General features: G+C 38.8%; 2 protein-coding genes across 2 annotated transcripts; one reads left to right on the forward strand and one right to left on the reverse strand.

Annotated features, from left to right (window-relative positions):
* Positions 1-2,645: 2,645 nt before the first annotated feature.
* Positions 2,646-9,373, reverse strand: mrpl52 (mitochondrial ribosomal protein L52). The gene is made up of 5 exons (XM_053497440.1): positions 9,275-9,373; positions 6,579-6,648; positions 6,416-6,483; positions 4,505-4,569; positions 2,646-3,210 (listed from the first exon to the last, which is right to left on the reverse strand). Exons 1-5 carry the CDS (start codon positions 9,306-9,308, stop codon positions 3,061-3,063), a joined length of 387 nt encoding a protein of 128 aa, XP_053353415.1. The 5' UTR covers positions 9,309-9,373; the 3' UTR covers positions 2,646-3,060.
* Positions 9,374-11,811: 2,438 nt separating this feature from the next.
* ajuba (ajuba LIM protein) lies at positions 11,812-20,399 on the forward strand. The gene is made up of 8 exons (XM_053497337.1): positions 11,812-14,600; positions 15,660-15,761; positions 15,923-15,990; positions 16,115-16,177; positions 17,044-17,174; positions 17,371-17,422; positions 17,552-17,620; positions 19,264-20,399. Exons 1-8 carry the CDS (start codon positions 13,082-13,084, stop codon positions 19,393-19,395), a joined length of 2,136 nt encoding a protein of 711 aa, XP_053353312.1. The 5' UTR covers positions 11,812-13,081; the 3' UTR covers positions 19,396-20,399.
* The last annotated feature ends 21 nt before the right edge of the window (positions 20,400-20,420 follow it).

Here is a 20,420-nt window from a genome sequence, read left to right on the forward strand (position 1 = left end):
GGGGATTTTTCTTTTGTGTCAGTCCCACCCTCTAAAAGTAAACAGTCCCATAGTGCTGACACAAAGTGGTGAAGCCAGATCCCGAGTCCAGTAAAACAGAGAAAAAATTCAGCGATTCAGCGACTAAAGCTATAATTATGGAGAAAGGCTGCTGAAATCAGCAAGAGGACGTCGGAGGTTGAGAGAGAGAGAGAGAGAGAGAGAGAGAGAGAGATCTAGACGAGACAATCAGATACTGCTCATAGACAAAACTGTATGTCTGAGAAGTTTACTCACACTATTGTCTAGAAGGATGACAACAACTCATAGTCTTCTTCAAATATAAACCCATAGACTGTAAAGACTTAAAGTTTCCATAATGTTTCATCCCATAAAATGATCTCATTCAGATAAAATATAATTAATGCAAAGTTTTATTTTTCTTATTTTTTTTTTTTTAGAAACAATGACTGATATTATAACACTTGAACCCTTATTTAAATTTAGGGTAAAGATACTTAAAAATGGGGTCACAGTTCTAAGCTGCTTCCACAGTGATAAAAATCCTGTTACCACAGAAACATCTTAATGACTTTCTCAGGCAAGAGTCAATATGGCAGACTCTGAAAACATTCCTTTCCTCAGAGAGCACACACCAGAGCTAAATATACTGTATATCAAATGTGTTGCGGACGTATTTCAATCAGAGCAGCAAAATAAAATAATAAATCTCAGTATACTAATGAGGTGTTCTTAAAACTCATGGACAAAACAATAACTGGTGCCGAAAGAGGGTTTTAAGTGTGCTTTTAGACCTGTAATCATTATTCGAATAAAACTAAGATTTGCAATGGTATTATACAGTGGATCTAGCACATTTCTTCACTTCAGTGTTCTGTGTAAAAATTTCTAGGCTGGGATGGAAACTCAGCCCAAGAGGTCACTGGAGAGAATGGAAGGATTGTAAATGTTTTTTTTGCAAATTCAATTCACTTCACAAGCAACAAACGGATGTAAAAAATGACAACCTGCTATATTTAATGTTTATAAAGTTAAGCAGATTTTAAAATTACATTAGAGTTTTCATGGATGTTATTCATGAAGCCATGTCTTAAAGTGCTCTGGCATATGAGTGACACGGTTGTTTTCATCACCAATGAACCTGAGCCATCTGGATCCAGGAAAGAAATGATGTGTTAAGAAATACAAATATACTGAAATCTTAGACTCTGTTAAATAGTCATGGTATGTTGCAGGCTAGACAAGTTGTGCATTTCAGACAGAAGATGGACAACAACCAGAAGCCGTTCCAGAAAATCACGTGAAAGGTCACTTGATCAGATGAAGGTTTTTGTTTTCCCCCTCATTGCTGGCATTTTGCTCCTCTGTCTCAGTTAGGGAGAAGGCAGGAGACTAAAATGGCGGCTTTGGGGTGAATGTGGTGCAGAATGGTGAAACACTGCAGCCTGCTGGATAAACTTCTCCTCCAAGTTTATTACCCTTCGACTACATACAGTTCAGACGCATAATGGTGGAATAAAGTGACCTAACAAACTCACAGCAGGGTTACATCTTATATATTGCCTGGCCAAATAAAGGCACCATTTGCAATGGGTCTATATTCTGACCTCCATCAAGCAAAGAAAAAAATCTACCTGTCCAATGCATTAGTAAAAAGTGTAAGGATAGTGCTGGACCATCAGCTTCATGGAATACATGTGGTCAGGGGGGAAAAAAAGAATGAATTAATTAAGCACTCACTAAAAATGTATTGTTTATTAGATTAATACAACAATGTATAAGTACTTTGGGTGTCCGATTTCCCTCTTATTAGTCTTTTATGCTTTAAGTTACTGAAGTATAACGACGTCTGCTAATCAACACTAATCAACGTGAATCTGACATTTTCTATGCTTTTAAACTGATTATGTAGTCACCAGTTCTCATTCTATTATATGTATAGTATGTTGTATGTTTAATTTTTAACTGTCAAGGTCAAAAGATTATTAGGTTAGACACAATAACATTCTATTGCCCTTATAATATGCTTATGCTTTTCTATGGTTCTGGTGGACAGTCCTAACAGCCTGACTTATTCCACTGATCCTGAAGCACACAGTCTCTGAACAAAGGAAGTATGACCATATTAGAGCTGCTTAAGGGGAAGTTAGTCTTATGATTTTTAACTAGACTTAGATAGAAACTTGTTTGCTGGCAGTATTCATTCTTAATATAGTCATTTTCTTTCTGCTGTAATTACATCATGTCGGATCAAAATTCCCTTTTTTCAGCATTACGTCTCAAATGTGTTTTTCCTATTTCTTTTTACTTATATCCACTAAAATATGATTATTATGACTGTAAATATTACATATAACTTTATTACTATTAGTAATGTTACTGATGGTGAAGACATTCATAAAAGTACTAATCTTTTATCTCATTATGAGGCTATAGGCATGATTATATTAATATAAAATAATAATAATAATAATAATAATAATAAAAATAACATAAATCACATTATGATTATTTTGACACATTTAAATTGCGATTGAAACTGGGGTATGCAACTATTAAACGTATCTTTACCAAGTATTTATCAAGGATAACATCTAATAATGAAACAAATTATAACATGTTTGCAATATTTATTTAACACCTCAAAAAAAAATTTTTTAAATCAACAAATACTAAAATTACTGACAAGCTTTAAATAAATCTGCAACAATGAGTATATTATCTGCAATAAATTGCAGCCATGTACAATTCAATAATTGCACAGGTTTAATTTTTGTGCAATTAATTGCAGAAATATGTGGCAATAAAATAAAGTCAGCCGACACCCCTAATGTACTGAATCACTAGGATATCATATCAATACAACTTTTCTTCCCTGATGGTGCGCCCTTATTCAGCGTCTTAAATACTGAAAAAGTGTTTCCGGGAGCATGAGGAATCATTTTCAAACATGAATTGACTTCCACATCAGGCACCTTAATCAGAGCTTTCAATCAAAATATTACTTCACACTTTCATTGAAATTAAAATATATAGATTGACAAACATTTTTTTGGCTGTTTATTTGTTTTTGTTCTTTAATAACAGTTTTCCTTTAGGTTTAAACATAGAAGATTTTAGCTGCTCTCTTGCTCTCTCCTGCTCCTCCTTTTCTGCCCTCCATGTCCTTATCCCCTCGTCCACTTCAGCGCTGAGGTTCACTGCTCGCCTCTGTAATGTGAAAAAGAAATGGTCTACAACAGCCCTGTGGTAAATTCCTTCTAAATGAGCGAGGAATAAAACACAACAGAGTATACTGTTCTAAGAAAAGAATTAACAGTGGCGTGATGTGATTCTAATGCCACATTGAATTGAATTATTTACCAAAAACCACTGAACCTAAAGATTTATTCCTCATTTTTTACAGAAAATTTTATTTATTAATGAATGTTGGGTCATATGTTTTCAGTTTATAGTAATAGTTAATAATGAGTGTCTATGAATTAAGTTCATATCACTACAATTAGCTTGCATTACAGCAGCTATAAACAGTCCTTCCTTCATAAGCCTCTCTTCCAACTTAAGACCAAAAAAAATGCAGCTCATCATGTAACAAGAAACTGTAAACTCTTCTCTCCTGATAAAATTGGAGTGTCTAAAAAACATACTCTTATAAAGCACTGACAAATCACTGCTTTCAACTTCTATTTAAGTTAATTAAACATTGTTATAAACGTATAAACAATTATTTAACAGAGAAAAAGGCATATTAACCCAATATTAATCGGTTTATTATTAGCCTTAGATTACGTGGCATCTGCCATACAAGTCCCTGCAAATGAGCTGTTACTATAGTAACAATAAAAGTGCTTTGCCTTGCAGCCAGCACTACTTTCACAGCTGCTGTTAAGAGAGAATCTGAGAATTCTGCAGTGCTGTGAGATAAATACAGACACTATCCATCTGATCAGTTATGTTTGCTGTATGCAGCAAAACAGGGCATCTGCTAATCATTTGCTGGCATTACATTAGACACAGTAGTAATAGATTATTCTCATAAAAAAAAAACCTAAGACATTCTCACAGAATAAAGGCACAGTCAATAAAGTCGTGCTTTTGCATGTCTGCTGCTTTAAGGTGATGGGATCTCCTTTCCGTAAAAACCCATTTAACCTGATTAAACTACCTTGAGGGTAAAACTCATTGTTAAGTCTCAATCCAGTTTAAGCCTTTAAATAAGATTTTCTATCATAACTGAAACCAAGAGCAGTACTGACAGGAGGACTTGGCTCAGCTGAAATATAAATTATATATATAAATTATATGCCAGTTGATTAGGTCATTATTGATATAATCGTTTACCAAATATGAATTTCATGCTATTATTTCACTGAATTCACACTGAACTACACATTGACACTAGCTCATTATAATCTGCAACAAAAGGCCATATAAAAAAATGAGCAAAATCAGCAAAGATTTATTTCTAAAAACAGATCAAGAACACATTCTATCAGAAACTTACTGCAAAGTCTTCCCTTTGCTTCTGCCTCCTGACTTGTCCTTTCAGTGGAGGTGCAGGTCTGCCATCTATAGAGAAAAACAGACATACTGTAGGCAGATACATTGCTGTACAAAAGTCTTAAGCTTCATTTCTTCATATTTTTCTTTCAAAGAGCCATACTTTCTTCTATTTTAACATAGCCTTAAGGAATAGTTCTTCAGGCATCCTAAAGAACCTTTTGGCTCTAATTTTTGGCATGTTTGTCTCTCTCATTACCGCTGCAGTTTCGGAGGAATGTGTTTTTTTTGTTGTTGTTTGTTAAGCCACACAGTGACTTATTTACATTTTCATTTATGGTATTTGGTAGACGCCCTTATTCAGAGCAACTAACATTTTCTCTCATTACCCTCTTAGCAACCTTAAAGGGTCCCTATTATGCCATTTTAAAAATTGCTAATATTGCTTTATGAGTTCCTTAAAACAGGTTTACATGTATGCGAGGTCAAAAACCACTTTAGTTTTCTCTAAAAATAGATTTAATTTTACCCCATTTCTAAATGATTCGTAAATGACTCATTCAAAAAATCAGTCTGTCTAAACCCCTCCTTTCCGTGAGCCCTCACTACTGGGATTGGTCAGACGGCGCAGTCCTTTATGATTGGTCTACCGCTACAGTGCGTGTCAGAAAACGAAACGCCCATTATAATAACGGAACGACAGCTCTAGAGAACCCTCAACACAGTGTAAAGATGGCCTAAATTTTACCCTATCAATTCGAGCCGGAGTCTGACGATGAAACGGTTGAGGTGGCACATCGACAAGTGAATGTGTCATCGACAAGTGAATGTGTCATCGACAAGTGAATGTGTCATCGACATGTCAGAATGCCAAGCGAATGTGAAAACCTGTGCTGCCGCAAAGTAGGACAGGTAGTATAATACGTTTCTGCTGTTTGTGACGTAGAACGTGGGTGGACATTATGAAAATATGTTACTTAGTAATGTGGATCCGTAACAGAAAAAGATTTGAATTGCTAACGACTCGTTTGGGCAAATGTGAGCCGACTCTTTTTTTTTAATAGACAAAAACTTTATTTATCGTGCACTGTCAGCGTCACAACTTTGCAAATAGTTTATGTTCACATACAGCTACATGACACACTGCATGAAAGATCATATTTGAAAACGCATAATAGGGGCACTTTAATACCCCCAATTTAATTTGAGAGTTAAGGCCCAGGCTCAACTTGGTGGTGGTGATGTTTAAACCTTCCAATCAGTAGTCCAAGTAGTCCTTAACCACTTAGCTGCTCCTGCCCAAATGATTTATCGATCATTCAAGCATAAAAAAAGCAGCTAACTTAAGGCATGAACTAGTGGAAATCAGGTACAGATGATGACAGATGATCAGGCCGGTGATTAGTATATTACTGATGCTGAATGCTGAGTGGTTGGAACAGACGAGAGGGGAAATGAGGTTGCGGCTGACATTGTAACATGAACAACCAATTCTTTAATTGTATCGTCAGGCACTTCAACCACAGCAAAACAGTGGTTCCATTTTTTTTTTTATTAAATTAATATCATTTAATTTTTTATCTAGAAATGAGGGGTGGTTCAACACAATACTTTTACACAATACTTTAAGTCCAAATGTCCTGCATCAGTCCTATTTTCCTAAAAAACAAACCAACCCAAATTTACAGATAAGGCTTCACTACATAAAAAATCTGTGATTTTCTACCCAAAAACATTGGTTAAAACATGTCATAAACCATTTACAGTTTGCTTAGAAAGATGCAAATACAATTCTGCTTTATTTAAAACAAATATACCTCTAACCATTGTACTTTTATCAAAACCAGGACAGGTTAAATCTACTACTGTAATAATGATTATACAATATGCTGTAATTTACAAATCTGTGTCTCACCAGCAAATGACCAGTCAGGCAAATCTGTTAACGGACCGTACTCTGATCCAGTCCAGGCCAATCCATTTCTGTACAGATGACACATGCAAAGTCATTTACTGCCATATTTAATCAGATAAAGATGCAAAATAAATCAGATCACAAGAGATTTTTAATTACTTACTCCAGTCTCCATTTCTTCCCTGCATGAACTGCACACGTAGATGAAAATGGCCGCACAGTCTGCCTTAAGGCTTTAAACAGAAGATAAAACATGCCTTTTTAAAAAAACTTTTTAAATAATTGATATCAAAATAATAAAAGATAAGTCAATAAAGATGGAAGGTTATGTTAGTTTAAGGTTAGGTCCAATACAGCATCTGTGTAACTGTACTAAATCGTATTAAAATATTCTAACTGCATTTGTAATGAAGGTAGATACAAATAAAATGCAAGGTCATTGTCCAAAAAAAAAACGTGCTGTTAAACTGCTATGAATGCTTTACATCTATTTTAACATATTGTAACTGCTTTGGAGACTGTGGATGAAAAGTTCAGGAATAAAACGCTCCAACAGTTCCAAAGGCTAAAGTCACTTTTACTATTTTTCCTTAATGTACTTAGCATTAGAATACATGAATTATTTTTATAATATAATGTAGTGAGCTGTAATCATAATGAAGATCCACAATTTTATTTGTGTAAAGACACGCATGCATTTATGATGTTGTGGTGGGTTTATTTATTTTGGTAGCTAGCTGCTAGATAATGACAAACAATTAATTTATTCCATGAAGAAAAGTACATTTTCTCTGTTACAATAGTTTTATGAGGCAAAATATACTAGGGCTGTTCAAGTCAAACTGGGACTTGTGAAATTTAAACCAATCCCGGCCAAGGCCGCTCTGAGTCCACTGCAACAGAATATCTTGTTGCCAACAAGCATCCATCTGTGGGATCTGTACAGACAATCATTCAAAAACACCACTTGGACATTACAGGAACTCTGCAAGGAGTTACTGCCACATCTCCTGTACAGTACTGACCTCATTCCCTTCCATTTCCACATGTTTGGAGCAATAAAGGAGTTCCTAGGAGGCCAGTGCTTTATATGTGAAGCAGGCAGTTTGATTGTCGCTCTGGCATACTGAGAAAACTTTCTACCTTAATAGTATCTCAACACCTGAAATGTTGAGATAAGTGCATTAGTGTAGCAGGGGATTATATATGAAAAAGGAAGTTTTGATTCACATGACTGTGTTCTGTTATTCTTCAAAACCAAATGTCCTGGTTTTAATTAACCATCCCTTAAAGTTAGGACAGTTGGTGTTTTCTCATTGTACAGCTCATTAAACTATTCTAATAACAAAACATGCCTTCTTAATGAGTTTAGTCAGGACATAGGACTAGGACAAAGGGAACCCATCCATTTCTGAGTGAATAGTGACTTTTTATTTACAATTTATTCCCTCCAATAGATCAGCTTTCCTGATACTTGATGATAGATATAGCTCTAATTTAGTAGAGATGATCTGACTAATGAAGCAGACTGATTATCTGGTTTGAAGACACTGGTAGCTGCCATCTCTGCACTCAATTCTCTAATCTCATGTCAAAGAGATCTGTAATTTCTGTGCAAACATCAAGCATGGTTTTACGTTTTAAAAAATGTTGTAGCATTGCAGTAGATTGACCAACTGCTTACTAGGAGACATGTGACCATGACCTAATTTTTTCCATCTGTCAATTATACTGGCAAGTCTTGTAATGCTGAATGGTGTACCTTTTATTGTTCAGAGGTTAGAAAACTACACACATTACAATGCCACAGTTTTCATCTTTTTTTCTGATCATGTTTTTAAAACTTTATGACAATGTTATTGACAAAATTTGCCTGTAAAACATCACATTAAAATCCACAAGGTAAGTGATATACAGTTGTTGCTGTTTTTTTTTTTTTTTTGTGGTTGTTTGTTTTTGCATTGCGGTCCATCCATGTGCGATCCGGCACTTCCGGCAACAGATCCCCACCTTGAATATATATCTGTCAGTTCTGTGGCAGTTACTTAAGGGATTGTGTTGCCAGCTCAACACTTGGTTGTAATTCACACAATATGGGCTGTAAAGTTACATATATTTGGCCAGTGGGAGAAACTGGAGGAAACCTACCAAGCTTGGGGAGACCATGCAAACTCCATGCACACAGACCCCTAGGCAGGAATCGAACCAGGACTCTGGAGGTGCAAGGTTACAGTGCTAATCACTGAGCCACCGTGCCACCAAGGTGAGGTACAAGAACTTAAAAAATAAAAAAAAATGTAATTAAAATAAAAGTATTTTAAATATAAGTAAAAATGTTTTACCATTTTCCCCATACAACATCAATACAATGTCATTATTGTACCTGAATTTTTAAATCATAAATAAATAAAAATCTGGACAGGTTTTAGAACATAAATCTAATGTAAAAAAAAATCTTATTACTTTTAACTGATACAATTCTTTCTAAGACTGCCCAAGAAAAGAGGGGCTTATTTTGATTGACAAACACTGACATTTCCTGTTACATCCCTATTATTATTATTATTATTATTATTATTATTATACAGCTGGTTTGTGTAGCAGGGCTGAGTGTTTAGGATCACTGCTGATGACACAGTGGGTCTGGACCGAGTCAGTACCGAGTCAGTACCGTGGAGCTTTAACGCTGTCCGGATTCGCGTGCTTTATTTTATTTTCAGCACGCGGCATTATCTGATCATAAGCAATATAAACCTGACGTTTAGGCTCACTTCTAAAACAAAGTTGCATCATCGGTTTCATTAATGTGTAGCCCGTGAGGCTCAGTAAAATCCATTTACCTTTAAACAAACCTCTCACCTGTTATACAGAGCAGCTTCAAGGGCGCCGCCATTTTGGAATGTGCAGCCCCCCCACTGCCAACAAGTACGGCGAGCCTGCACAGACAAACTGGTTCTGTACGCGTGCACCACTCGCAGTGATGGGAAAACGTTTAATTAATCTCCTACCACTAGATGGCGGAATAACCACAAAGAAATACTCGTATTTGATTAATCCTGGCTACTTTGAATTACACTTTTAATTTAATTGTTCTGCAAATTGTCCCAGTAACAAATAGAGACGCTATGTTGTGGCCACGACTTACTAAGGTATGGAAATGTGATTGTATGTTGTGGCCATGACTTACTAAGGTGTGGGAACAAGATAGTATGCTGTGGCTATAAAATACTTGATATGAGATCCTGTGTTGTGGCCAGAACTTATTAAGATATATCTTTTTTGTTTCACATTGGGGAAACTTCATAGATATGGGATGTCATATGAATTAGATATCATACTGTGGCCACGAGGTGGCACGATGGTGTAGTTAGCACTGTTGCCCTGCACATTCAGGGTCCGGATTCGATTCCTGTCTGTGCTTGGTGGGTTTTCCTCGGGTACTCCGGTTTCCTCCCACTGTCCAAAGACCCGAAGATTAGGCTGATTGGCGTTCCCATATTGCCCGTAGTGTGTGTATGTGTGTGCCATGTGATGGATTGGCAGCCTGTCCAGAGTGTACCCTGCCTCGTGCCCTATGTCTCCTGGAATAGGCCCAGGCCCTGAATACAGAATAAAGAGGTATAGATGATGAGATGATGATGACTGTGGCCACAACTTACTAAGACATGGAAAGGAGATAGTATGTTGTGGCCACAACTTACTAAGGAAAAGGAATGAGATAGTTGTGGCCATGACTTACTAAGGTGGGGAATGTGATAGTATGTTGTGAAAACGACATACTAAGACATGGGAACAAGATAGTATGTTATGGCCACAACACACTAAGGTGTGAGTTGGAGATAATATGTTGTGGTCACAAATTACTACAAATAATGCTGTTGCCACGACTTAGTAAGGTGTGGAAACTATATGCTTACCCACGAGACACTATGTTGTGGCCACAACCAACTAAAGTGTGAGAACGAGATACCAGGTTGTAGCCACGACTTACTAAGGCATGGGAAATGCATGCTCATGGCTACACATTAAACTAAATCTCTTATCCACACGTTATTAAGTCATGGTCACAACATAGTATCTTGTTTCCATGCCTTAGTAAGTCGTGACCACGGAATACTTTCCCCCACCACAATGTCCCCAGCAGGGCTCTGGATGTAAACTACAGCTATTATCTATCAATATTCTTCCCAGTGGCTCTGTTATAAAGCTCACTTCAGGTTCTAGTGTATTAGATATCATAATGAAAACGTCAAGTATAAAAAGTGCATTGTTATTATTGGTATTTTAATCATGCTAAATGACCTGTGTTCAGCTTGTTTAAGCTTTTATAGTTTTCACACACACATGAGAACAGAGACATGTTTTCCTCCCGACAGCTTGTAATCTTCCTCTCGCATTCTTGCTGTGTATCTAGCCGTGTAGTGCTGACTGAAACATCCCCAGTGTGTGTGTGTGTGTGTGTGTGTGTCCAACAAGTCCCCACTCGCTGATAACGCGCCCAGCGAGGGAGAGGCACACACACACACACACACACTTACTTCTGCTAGCCGGAGGAAAAAGGCAGACACACACACAAGCACACAAGGGAAGAAGAAGAAGAAGAAGAAGGGGGCTTCGGGGTAGGGAAATGTCTGTTTTTGAAACCCCCACTGTAGTTTATGTTTGAGGAGCTGAATAAAATAAAAGTGTCCGTGGGGTAACCGGTTTACTGCTATCGGAATTTATGCCACTGGTAACTATGGAGAAGAGACTGGCATTTTTAGAAAACACACACACACACACACACACACACAGTTACATTGTTACGAGCTCGCAAAAGCACACACACACACACACACACACTACGGCGTTCCAGGGCACTCGGCGGTGTTCCTCCGCACATTCCACAGACGAAAGGCACGATTAACTAGGCCTTAGGGTCGGAATAACGAGCACAAGTACTAGACCAGAAACTAGTCTCTTCTACTCAAGAGTTTTCAGATGTCCCTCTTTATATCAACATCATGAAACGTTACTGCCACACCAAACAGAAACACTACTACTATGTCCACGTGACTCCACCTTCTGCTAAATTACTTCTCTAAAAAAAAAACAATGATTCCGCATTTTCCTTATCGGCTTTTGTCTCTGACTGCCGGCTGTTTTTACACATGTATTATTTTTCAAAGCATACGTATTGTTCATTTTATATTGAAATGATTATTTATGTTTTTCCTCGTGTTAACTTTTTGTAACTAATAATTCAGATGATTTATTTATTACTAAAACCATTTAAACCCGCACTAATATGCGACATCAATCTGAGAAGTTTGGACGTGTGACGAAATTGCGGGATGCTGGAATCCCTCCGCGCTGCCCAGAAGAAAGATGTTCCGGTCTGGGGAGAGAGAGAGAGAGAGGGAGAGAAAGAGAGAAAGAGAGGGAAGAAAACGCTACAGCAAAAGACGAAAGAAGGGGGAGGTCGGGGAAAATTGCAGCAAAGAAAGAAAGAAACGTTAATCGGCGTTGTTTCATTTTCAGATTTTTTTTTTTTTTTAAAGACTTGATTTTTACGCGCTGGTTTTTCCCTGCCCTCCCAGACGTTTTGGACGCTTGTGCGACTTCTTCTTCACACATTTCTTTATTTTTCGTCTCTCTACTATTTGTTTTTTTTGTTGTTGTTGGAGAGTTCATTTTGTTTCCAGCAGGATTTGGAAACAGTAAGCACCGCTCCGAGGAAGCGTGTCGGTGTTGAGGTACATTCAGTTTATTAATTTACAACAGCGTGTATGTGTGTGTTAGTGGTGACGAAGACGAAGCCTTTTCTGTTATAAAAAAAAAAAGAAGAAGAAGAAAAAGCTGGGAAGAAGAAAAAAAAAACGACATGTTTCTGCCTCTGCCCGTGTTTGGAGTCATTTAGCAGAAGCGAGACGCTGGAGAACTTTTGTCTCGACAAATATATGAGTAGCTTTTAAATCGACCTAAAGGTATCACATTGATACAACTTCTTTAAAACTTCTTCAGCTGCATCCAGGATTAATAAATAAAGAAATAAACTTCCAAATAAGAATTTTTTTGGATGTGACCGCTACATTCAGCTCCAGCCACCGGACACTTCCTTCACCTACAACAAAACAAGTCGTTTTTGAAGACTATTGTGCTTTAAAAGCTCTAGCCTCGGAGAGAGCCGTTCCAGTTGTATTATTTGCCAGCTGGCCACAGAGTGGAAAGGCATCATTAAGCCTCGACCAAATGGATGTGCATGTTTCTCTTCTCCCATCCAGCACCATGAGAGCCGCGACGTGGAAACTCTCAGCCCACATCAAACATCTCCTTCAGTCTCATTAATCCGAGATGTAGTCCACATGCCATTACGTATTCTTTTTTTTCTAACTTATCTTTATTTTATCTGAGGTATTTATTCATAGCTGAACAAACAGCGGATAAGTCTTGAACTGTTTTTTTTTTTAATTATTATTATTTTGTTAACCTTTTTATTGTCTTTGTCATTTCATCTGCTGTAGATCTAGAAAGACTTGAACATTGTTTTTTTGTGTGTTTACACTGTATTTATGATACTGTATTTAAGCTGTAGTCTTTCAGGTGTCATTTCTGAACAAGAAAACAAAAAGGTGTTTGATGGTTAACACTTGTTCAGGCTATTTATTAGGTTTATAAGTTTGCATCATGGAGAGAATCGGTACCAAACTCAAACAAAAATTTAAACTGGCTGATTCGGGCAGTGTCAAGTTCAGCAAAAAGAAAAACGAACTATCCAATACAAATAACAACAGTAACAGTGTAAATAGTGCAGCGCCAGGTGTGACCCACTTGAACCCCGTGACAAACCCGTCACCTGCGAGTACGGCTCAGTTCAGCCTCACCTGCTCACCCTCCATCGAGTCTTCTTCAGGTGCCAGGTCGGCTAAGGTGGTCAACTCACAAAGGGTGTCTTCTTGTGCTGCCTCCACCAACTCACCTCCTGTACCAGAGGAAACTGGGCCTTCGCTCGAACACCACCCAGTGACTATTGCTCCCTTGCGGCGCCGTTCCCCTCAGCAGCGTGTTTCCTGCTACCTACCTGACACTGTGGAAGGCCGAAGTGCATGTGATCAGCCCAAGCGTACTGATTTGCCTCAAGGTGAGCATGCCGACCCACAAGGTGCCTATAGCCCGAATTCTCGCATCGCACTGAACCAGCGACGGTATTCTCTAGAGCTTCAGCAGCTTGTGAGAAGGCAGCAGCTCCTCGCTCAGCCTCCACTCTCTTCCATGCCGCCTCCGTACCCGACAACTGGCTCGGTCACCCGGTCCGGCTCTGCCGAACCAAGCTTTCTGCCTGAACCAGAACGCCACAAGCGCTTCTCTCTGCAGGAGGCACTGTTCTACAAGCGCTGGAGCTCTGGAGGGGAGCCATGGGACAGCGGCAGGCCAGCATCGCTTTCTCATCCTCCAATGAGGAGTCATGAAGGTGCTGGGGCTACCTGCCTCTTTCCTTCTGGATCAGCACTAAGCCCCTGCTCCTCCTTTAGTCTGCAGGAGTCCGTATTAGCCAGCCCACGTTCAAGCTTCGCCAGCAGCACAGCTAGTGGAGGTGGTGGTGGTGGAGGAGGAGGAGGAGGGGGCACAAGTGGAAGTCCTATTGGAAGCCCATGCAGCAGCAACCGCACCAGCGGCATTAGCCTTGGCTATGACAGTCGCCATGTTTCTGGGCCTGCCCAGCCATTGCATTTCTCCTCCACACAGCTAGTTGGAGCCACTACTGGGCATGTGTACTCAACATCTGGCCCTGGGAAAGCAGCAGCGCCCCCGATAGAGGTGTGGAGGGACTATCTAGAACGGACATCAGGGATCGGCGGAGGTTTTCAAGATGGCCGTCATTCATACCCACCAGCGGGCAGTTCCCCAGCTGCAACAGAGTGGTGGAGTAGTGTAGAGCAAAGGGGACCACGAACAGAGAGCCCAGGGGAGCGGATGAGGCATTCAGACCTACCAGGTACCCACTACCAGCAGGAGTTGACACGCCTCCTACTGAGGGACATGACTCTGGAGGGAGATGAGCAGCTGGAAGGACTAGCCTTAAGGGAGCAGCCACTGTCCACCTCTACACCTCCTGCAGCCAGTGTGTCTGTGGCTGCGAAACCTCAGGAGGAACATGTGTCTCTGAGGGAACCTCCATTAGCCACGGACCGGCAAGAATTTTTTGGTGAGAGCGATTAACCTTTTCCCACTTTTGCTTTTCATTAACACTTTTCAGTCTTATCAAGTTGCAAGGTAGGAGTTGCATGATGCAGCCGTTTTGTGGATGAAAATGATAGTCAGGCTTGCAGTGACTTGTACAGGCCTCTCTACACAGTGACTGAAAGCAGAAAAAATTACCGCCAGTGTCAAGGCAAGTCTAACCACGGAACTGAGTCAGTCCAACAAAGATCGCAGTTTAGTGCGGCAGAAAAAAGCAAACATATATTATGGCTGTGCCCTCCGCCCAGGCCTCTAACCAGCCTACATACCTCACTCATATGCCCGTGAGCAAATATACCGCTCCTCTGCCCAAGGCTACACACAGGCATTTCTGAACAGACGACACACAGTCAAAAATATCTCCTACGACCACATATAATGACTATGCAAGGGCCTAATTACAGGCTGCATGTTCATTGGGTTATAGCAGAGAGCTAGGAGAGGCACGGTAGTTTGGGTAGGGAAGTCAGCTTGAATGTGTTTGTTAGCTGCGTGTAATAGCATGCACAGGCGTGTGTTCCTGCAGTTCAGGTATTTGAGTCCTGAGGGAAGGCTCTCTCACTCTATATCAACAGGGTTGGGTGTATGTGTGCGTGTTTGATTCCATTGTTGTGAAAAATAATCCCCCTTGAAGTCGTTAAAGAATCTGTGTAAAAGTGTGACTGTGTTTGTGCTCCGAATCCGTCTTAGATGATAGGGAGTCTTAATAGGTTACCTAACAGATGGGCATTATTAGCCAAGATTTTGCTCCTTTTTTGAGCTGTGTTTAAACACTAAACAAACACACTGGTCATTACTCAGGCTGAAGAATGCATTACTCACATGCCACAGAAATGCATTAGAATCCAGAGAGGATTTGGTGTTGTGTTATATGAGTAGGCCATTGTTTGACTGATGCTTTAATGTTCCAATTTAGAGAAGTGTTTTTGTGTGTGGACTACAGAACCCCTCCTTTTGTTTTTAATAAATAGACTCAAAAGCTATGATGTGTGTTACAAATAAAGTGTTCTTTTCTCTGTTTCAGGAACATGTGTGAAGTGTGGAAAAGGTGTGTACGGGGCAGATAATGCTTGCCAGGCTCTGGACAGTCTTTATCACACTCGCTGTTTTACCTGTGTGTCCTGCGGTGAGTCAGCCCCCAACACTGAGTCTCTCCTAAATAAGCACTACCTCTAGCTTAAAGATATGTTTTCTAAGTAATCATAAAGCTATAAATCTGAAACAAAGTCAGGATCGAGAGCAGCAAATCTAAATGCCCATGTTGACATGGTTTTGTCTGTCTTTCAGGTCGCACACTAAGAAACAAGGATTTCTACAATGTCAGTGGATCAGTGTACTGCAAGGAGGATTACATGGTAAGTAATTAAGAGCTCATTCTAAAACTTATTCGTGTTTGATTGCACGACACGTTCATGTGATTTATCATTCATGCAGTTAAAGTAGTCTAACAGTTACTCACTCTTTCCTCTCTTCTATCAGTTTTCTGGCTTCCAGGCAGCAGCAGAGAAGTGCTGTGTGTGTGGCCACCTGATCCTGGAGCAGGTATGCATCTTTGTGTATGTATATATGGTGGGGTTAAGATTATTTGACTGTAACAGTAATGAACATTAAGTTTATAAGTAAGTACATGATGAGATGCTAATTTTTTTTATTGATTTAATATTTTTATATTAAGTGGTTTCCACAAACCACTACACTGTTAAATTTTGGAATTCATTTTTCAACATTTATGGAAGGTGCCATGGACTTTGACCAGTTAGTCAGTAAATTTTCAACAACAGTAAAACTTTCAGGGTATTAGGGCCTCACTCTTTCCAGTTTCCGTTGAGAGAAATAGACAGTATCATGAGGGGACAATTATGTATAACTGCCATAGAAAAAGCCTAAATTTGGCATATGTACACTGCTTGACCAAAAAAGGTCACAGGCTTTAGAAGGATTTTTCTAGGGATAAACCACCAATTTTGTGAAAAAAATGTGGTTGAAAAAAAACAATCACTTGGCAAAGAAAAGAGTCGACAGTAGAAATTACAGCTATGTTTAATAGTCAAATCAAGAGCTTTTTCCCCACGCCCACTGCTCACACAAACTCACAAGATTGGGACTACTGTAAATAGCTGTGTGTGTGTGCGTCCATAAGAAAACTTCTTGATAATGAGACTAATCAGAAAAAATGCTTAATTTTGTATGGCAGCACAAAGATTGTACTTTGGAGCAAGGCTACATGGTCTGATGAGTCCAAATTGACCCCTTTCAAGTGATTGGTGTATCAGGGTAAAAGGGGAAGAGCAAGCATCTGGAGACAGTGTTATGATCTGGCGTTGCTTCAGTTGCCCAGGTCTAGACTCAACTACATTATGTGCCAATAAAATGAATAATCTGAAAAAAAAAAAAACTATTTGTGTTAGATTCTTCAGGCCCTGGGAAACTCGTATCACCCAGGCTGTTTCCGCTGTACAGTCTGCTCCAAGACGCTGGACGGCGTGCCTTTCACAGTGGACTACCTCAATAACGTCTACTGCGTTGCAGACTACAACAAGTAAGTGCAGGAGCTACATTTCATACTAAATTTTATATGGTACTTACATTCCAACGTAAGAGAACATAGAAGATTCTGTCTATACTATGCTACTGTAATGAGTCATAACACCTTTTAAAGTGAAAGAAAGGGAATTGAACTTTGATGTCTTGTAACGTAAATACAGTGATTTCTCTGTTGATGTTTTGTGTTCCAGGACATTCGCTCCTAAATGCGCTGCCTGTTTACAGCCTATTTTACCTGCTGAGGTGAGTAATGACTCGTCACACCGAGTATTTTAAATCAAGTTTTGACTCACTGGGTGAATCAGGGTTGACATGGTGCAGGATGGTGGGATTATACACTGCTGTTTTAACTACGGTGTTTTTGGGTTTCAGGGCAGTGAGGAGATTCTCAGGGTGGTATCCATGAACAAAGACTATCACTTTGAGTGCTATCACTGTGAGGTGAGTTAAAACACAACTATCAGTAAATAAATCGTGCTATCACGAAAGTCATTTCATTATATTTCAATGTGGCTGCGTGATGACAGCTGAAATATTTTAGCAATTTAGAAACAAAAACTAAAAAAGTTTTTAAGCCACCCCTCATTTCTTCATATTTCATCTACTCATTTTAATTACATCTAAATCTAAATTTAGACATTTTAAAGAAATAATTTACTGTGATAGGCTACAAAGAAATTTTGTTTAAAAATTTGGTTATTTATGCAACACCCTCAGCAGCAACCTCATGTCTCCTCTCGTTTGTTCCAAAAGAGAATTCAACATCAGCAGTATACTAATCACTGGTCTAATCATCTGTCAATATCTGTTCCTGTTTCTCACTAGTTCGTGCCTTAAGTTAAATGTTTTATTTTTTATTTTAATGTTTGAATGATTCATAGGTCACTGTGTGGCTTAACAACAACAGAAAAACATCTCTCTAAAGCTGGTCAGGGACTGGACTGAAAATGAAAGCCAAAAAATAGTCAATAAGTCATTCAGAAACCCTGGAAATCTTTTTCTCCAGACTACATAAACAATAAAAGCAAAACCTTTTTTGGAGTTCTGTATATGAAGCACAGTAGATTTATAAGTGGATGTTTTTTTTTTTTTTAATGCAATATATAAATTATTATTGCACCATCATTACTTCATAATTAGAGCATGCATAAATACTATGGTATATAACTAGGGAAGGTGGGATTTAAAAGCACAGTAAACTTTTAGCTATGCTCATTAACAGGTATATATATTATAAATACAAACCTGACAAAATGACTGCCATGAAACAAAGTCAGAGGTTTATATAAGACCACAGTACAGGTTTTTTTTTTGTATTTATTATTATTTTTCTACAAACTCTGAGCTATGTCAGTCGTATTGTTAATGCAGATTAAATATATTTACGTATCCCTGACGTGTAGGAACTGCCTCAAGCTTGTGACCAACTGAAACCTATTGATTCTCTTTAACGTCTGAAAACTGAACTTAAAATGCAGATGCAGTAAGAGACTCGTTCATCTGCCCCTTATCTCTTATTAGCTTTATAGTTACACATGCATTAGCCTTTCTGGAAGATTATTACACATGATAAAGTTCACAATCGTTTTTTAAAGACTAATAAAGTACTTCTTGAAGCAGCCATGTGTGCAGAACCTCACAGGTGTGCTGGCCTGCCTCGGATTATTTATTACTCTGCTTTTTCTTTCTTTCCCCCCACTCATCATACAACACACGTGGTGTTTCTGAGTTTCTTGGGACTCATTAGTGTACGGCTATGATCTACTTGTTTGGGTTAGGGACCACAAATGACATTTATCCATGGTAAATTTGATGAATTAAACTTCTACACTTTTGTTTATACCTGGCTCATCTAAAAATAAAAAAGTACCCAAGGTACTAATTTATTTATCCTGATGATTATTCTGAAGCCAGAAATTCAGGGTTGACGTTCTTCTCATGGTTTTTCTTTGAGTTATATATAAAATACAAATAAGCTTTAGTTTACACTGCATATTTCTCATGAACTAATCTGCCTCATTACCAGACTTAATGATGCACCAGTGCGTTTCTGAAATTGATGTTTCTGCTGTCTCTTTGTACAGGAGTGTGGGAAGCAGCTCTCCGATAAACCAGGCTCTCAGTGCTTCCCGTTGGACTCCCACCTCCTCTGCCACTCCTGTCACATGAGCAGGGCGTGCGCCTCTCACAACCTTCCACCACACAGCACACACTGAAGTGGAGGAACCAATCTGTTGGACCAACGTACACTGCTTTGTAAAATGTATGCATAATCGTGACCAAGATTGTCACTGTCTCTTAAAGTATTTGCTCTTTCCTTGTTCTTTCATCACCTGCACAAACACATTACAACACTGTAAAGAGTTGGTGTGATGTTATTGACTGATTTATTTTCCTTTCAAACGTGAGGTCCTACATTTCAAGTGTGGAGCTAGATGGACATGTGTGTCCCTCTAGTGGCCAGTAAGTTCACAGACAGAATCCTGCTGACTAAACCCTCAGAACAAAGGGTCGATGACTGGGGTCGACCTTACTAAGTTATTAGGGAGAATGAAACATCATGTTGAGCTACTGTTTATATTCTCATATCTGCTGTAGAAAAAAATACAAGGGATTATTCTTAACTTTTAAATATTTAATATCACTAGCAAAGATTTTGCACTTAAATGAACGTTTACCTTTTAAGAGATTTTTTTTTAAAGAAATGTTTCTGCAAAAGAGTAAAACATTCCTGTATCTGTCTTTATTAATAAACTTCTTTCTCAGTTATAAAGTGATTTCTGCTGTTCCACTTCAAGGAAGAAATGTTTAGTAAGACATTTTGTCTTATGATTACAGAGCACAATATTATTTTTAACTAATCCAGTGTCATGTCAAACTGCTGTTACTATGACAGCACAGGCAGGCAGTCTAAGAGGAGACACCATCTGTCTGCTGCTGTACATAAGAGCCCAAACCTCCATGCTGGATTCGCAAAGCAGCAAAGGGAAAATGCTTAATTTGCTCTTAACCTTAAAGATTAAGTGTCCACTTATCAGTCCAAAAATGTAATAATATTCTCCAACAACTTTTCCTTGAGTCACTTTTTTATTCTTTGTACATTCGGCATACTCAGAAAAAAAATCAAAAAGCAAATAGGAATTTCTCTTTTTCAAACTAAAACAAACAAAAAACGTTAAAACATCATTAAAAGGTGAACCTTTCCTCTCGTCTATAACTGTTAGTTTTCTCCCTTATCTGA

This window comes from Clarias gariepinus, chromosome 1 (assembly GCF_024256425.1).
Source record: "Clarias gariepinus isolate MV-2021 ecotype Netherlands chromosome 1, CGAR_prim_01v2, whole genome shotgun sequence".
In the NCBI taxonomy this organism is placed as follows: Eukaryota; Metazoa; Chordata; class Actinopteri; order Siluriformes; family Clariidae; genus Clarias; species Clarias gariepinus.

Bases quoted from the DNA above. Each gene is read 5' to 3' on its own strand.
- mrpl52 (XM_053497440.1), bottom strand. From the start codon at position 9,308: ATGGCGGCGCCCTTGAAGCTGCTCTGTATAACAG. The intron at 4,570-6,415 runs GTGAGACACAGA...TTTTCTCTATAG, and splicing joins GCCTGACTGGTCATTTGCTG to ATGGCAGACCTGCACCTCCA. The intron at 3,211-4,504 runs GTAAGTTTCTGA...TTCACATTACAG, and splicing joins AGCAAAGGGAAGACTTTGCA to AGGCGAGCAGTGAACCTCAG.
- ajuba (XM_053497337.1), top strand. From the start codon at position 13,082: ATGGAGAGAATCGGTACCAAACTCAAACAAAAATTTAAACTGGCTGAT. The intron at 15,762-15,922 runs GTGAGTCAGCCC...TCTGTCTTTCAG, and splicing joins TTTTACCTGTGTGTCCTGCG to GTCGCACACTAAGAAACAAG. The intron at 15,991-16,114 runs GTAAGTAATTAA...CTCTTCTATCAG, and splicing joins ACTGCAAGGAGGATTACATG to TTTTCTGGCTTCCAGGCAGC.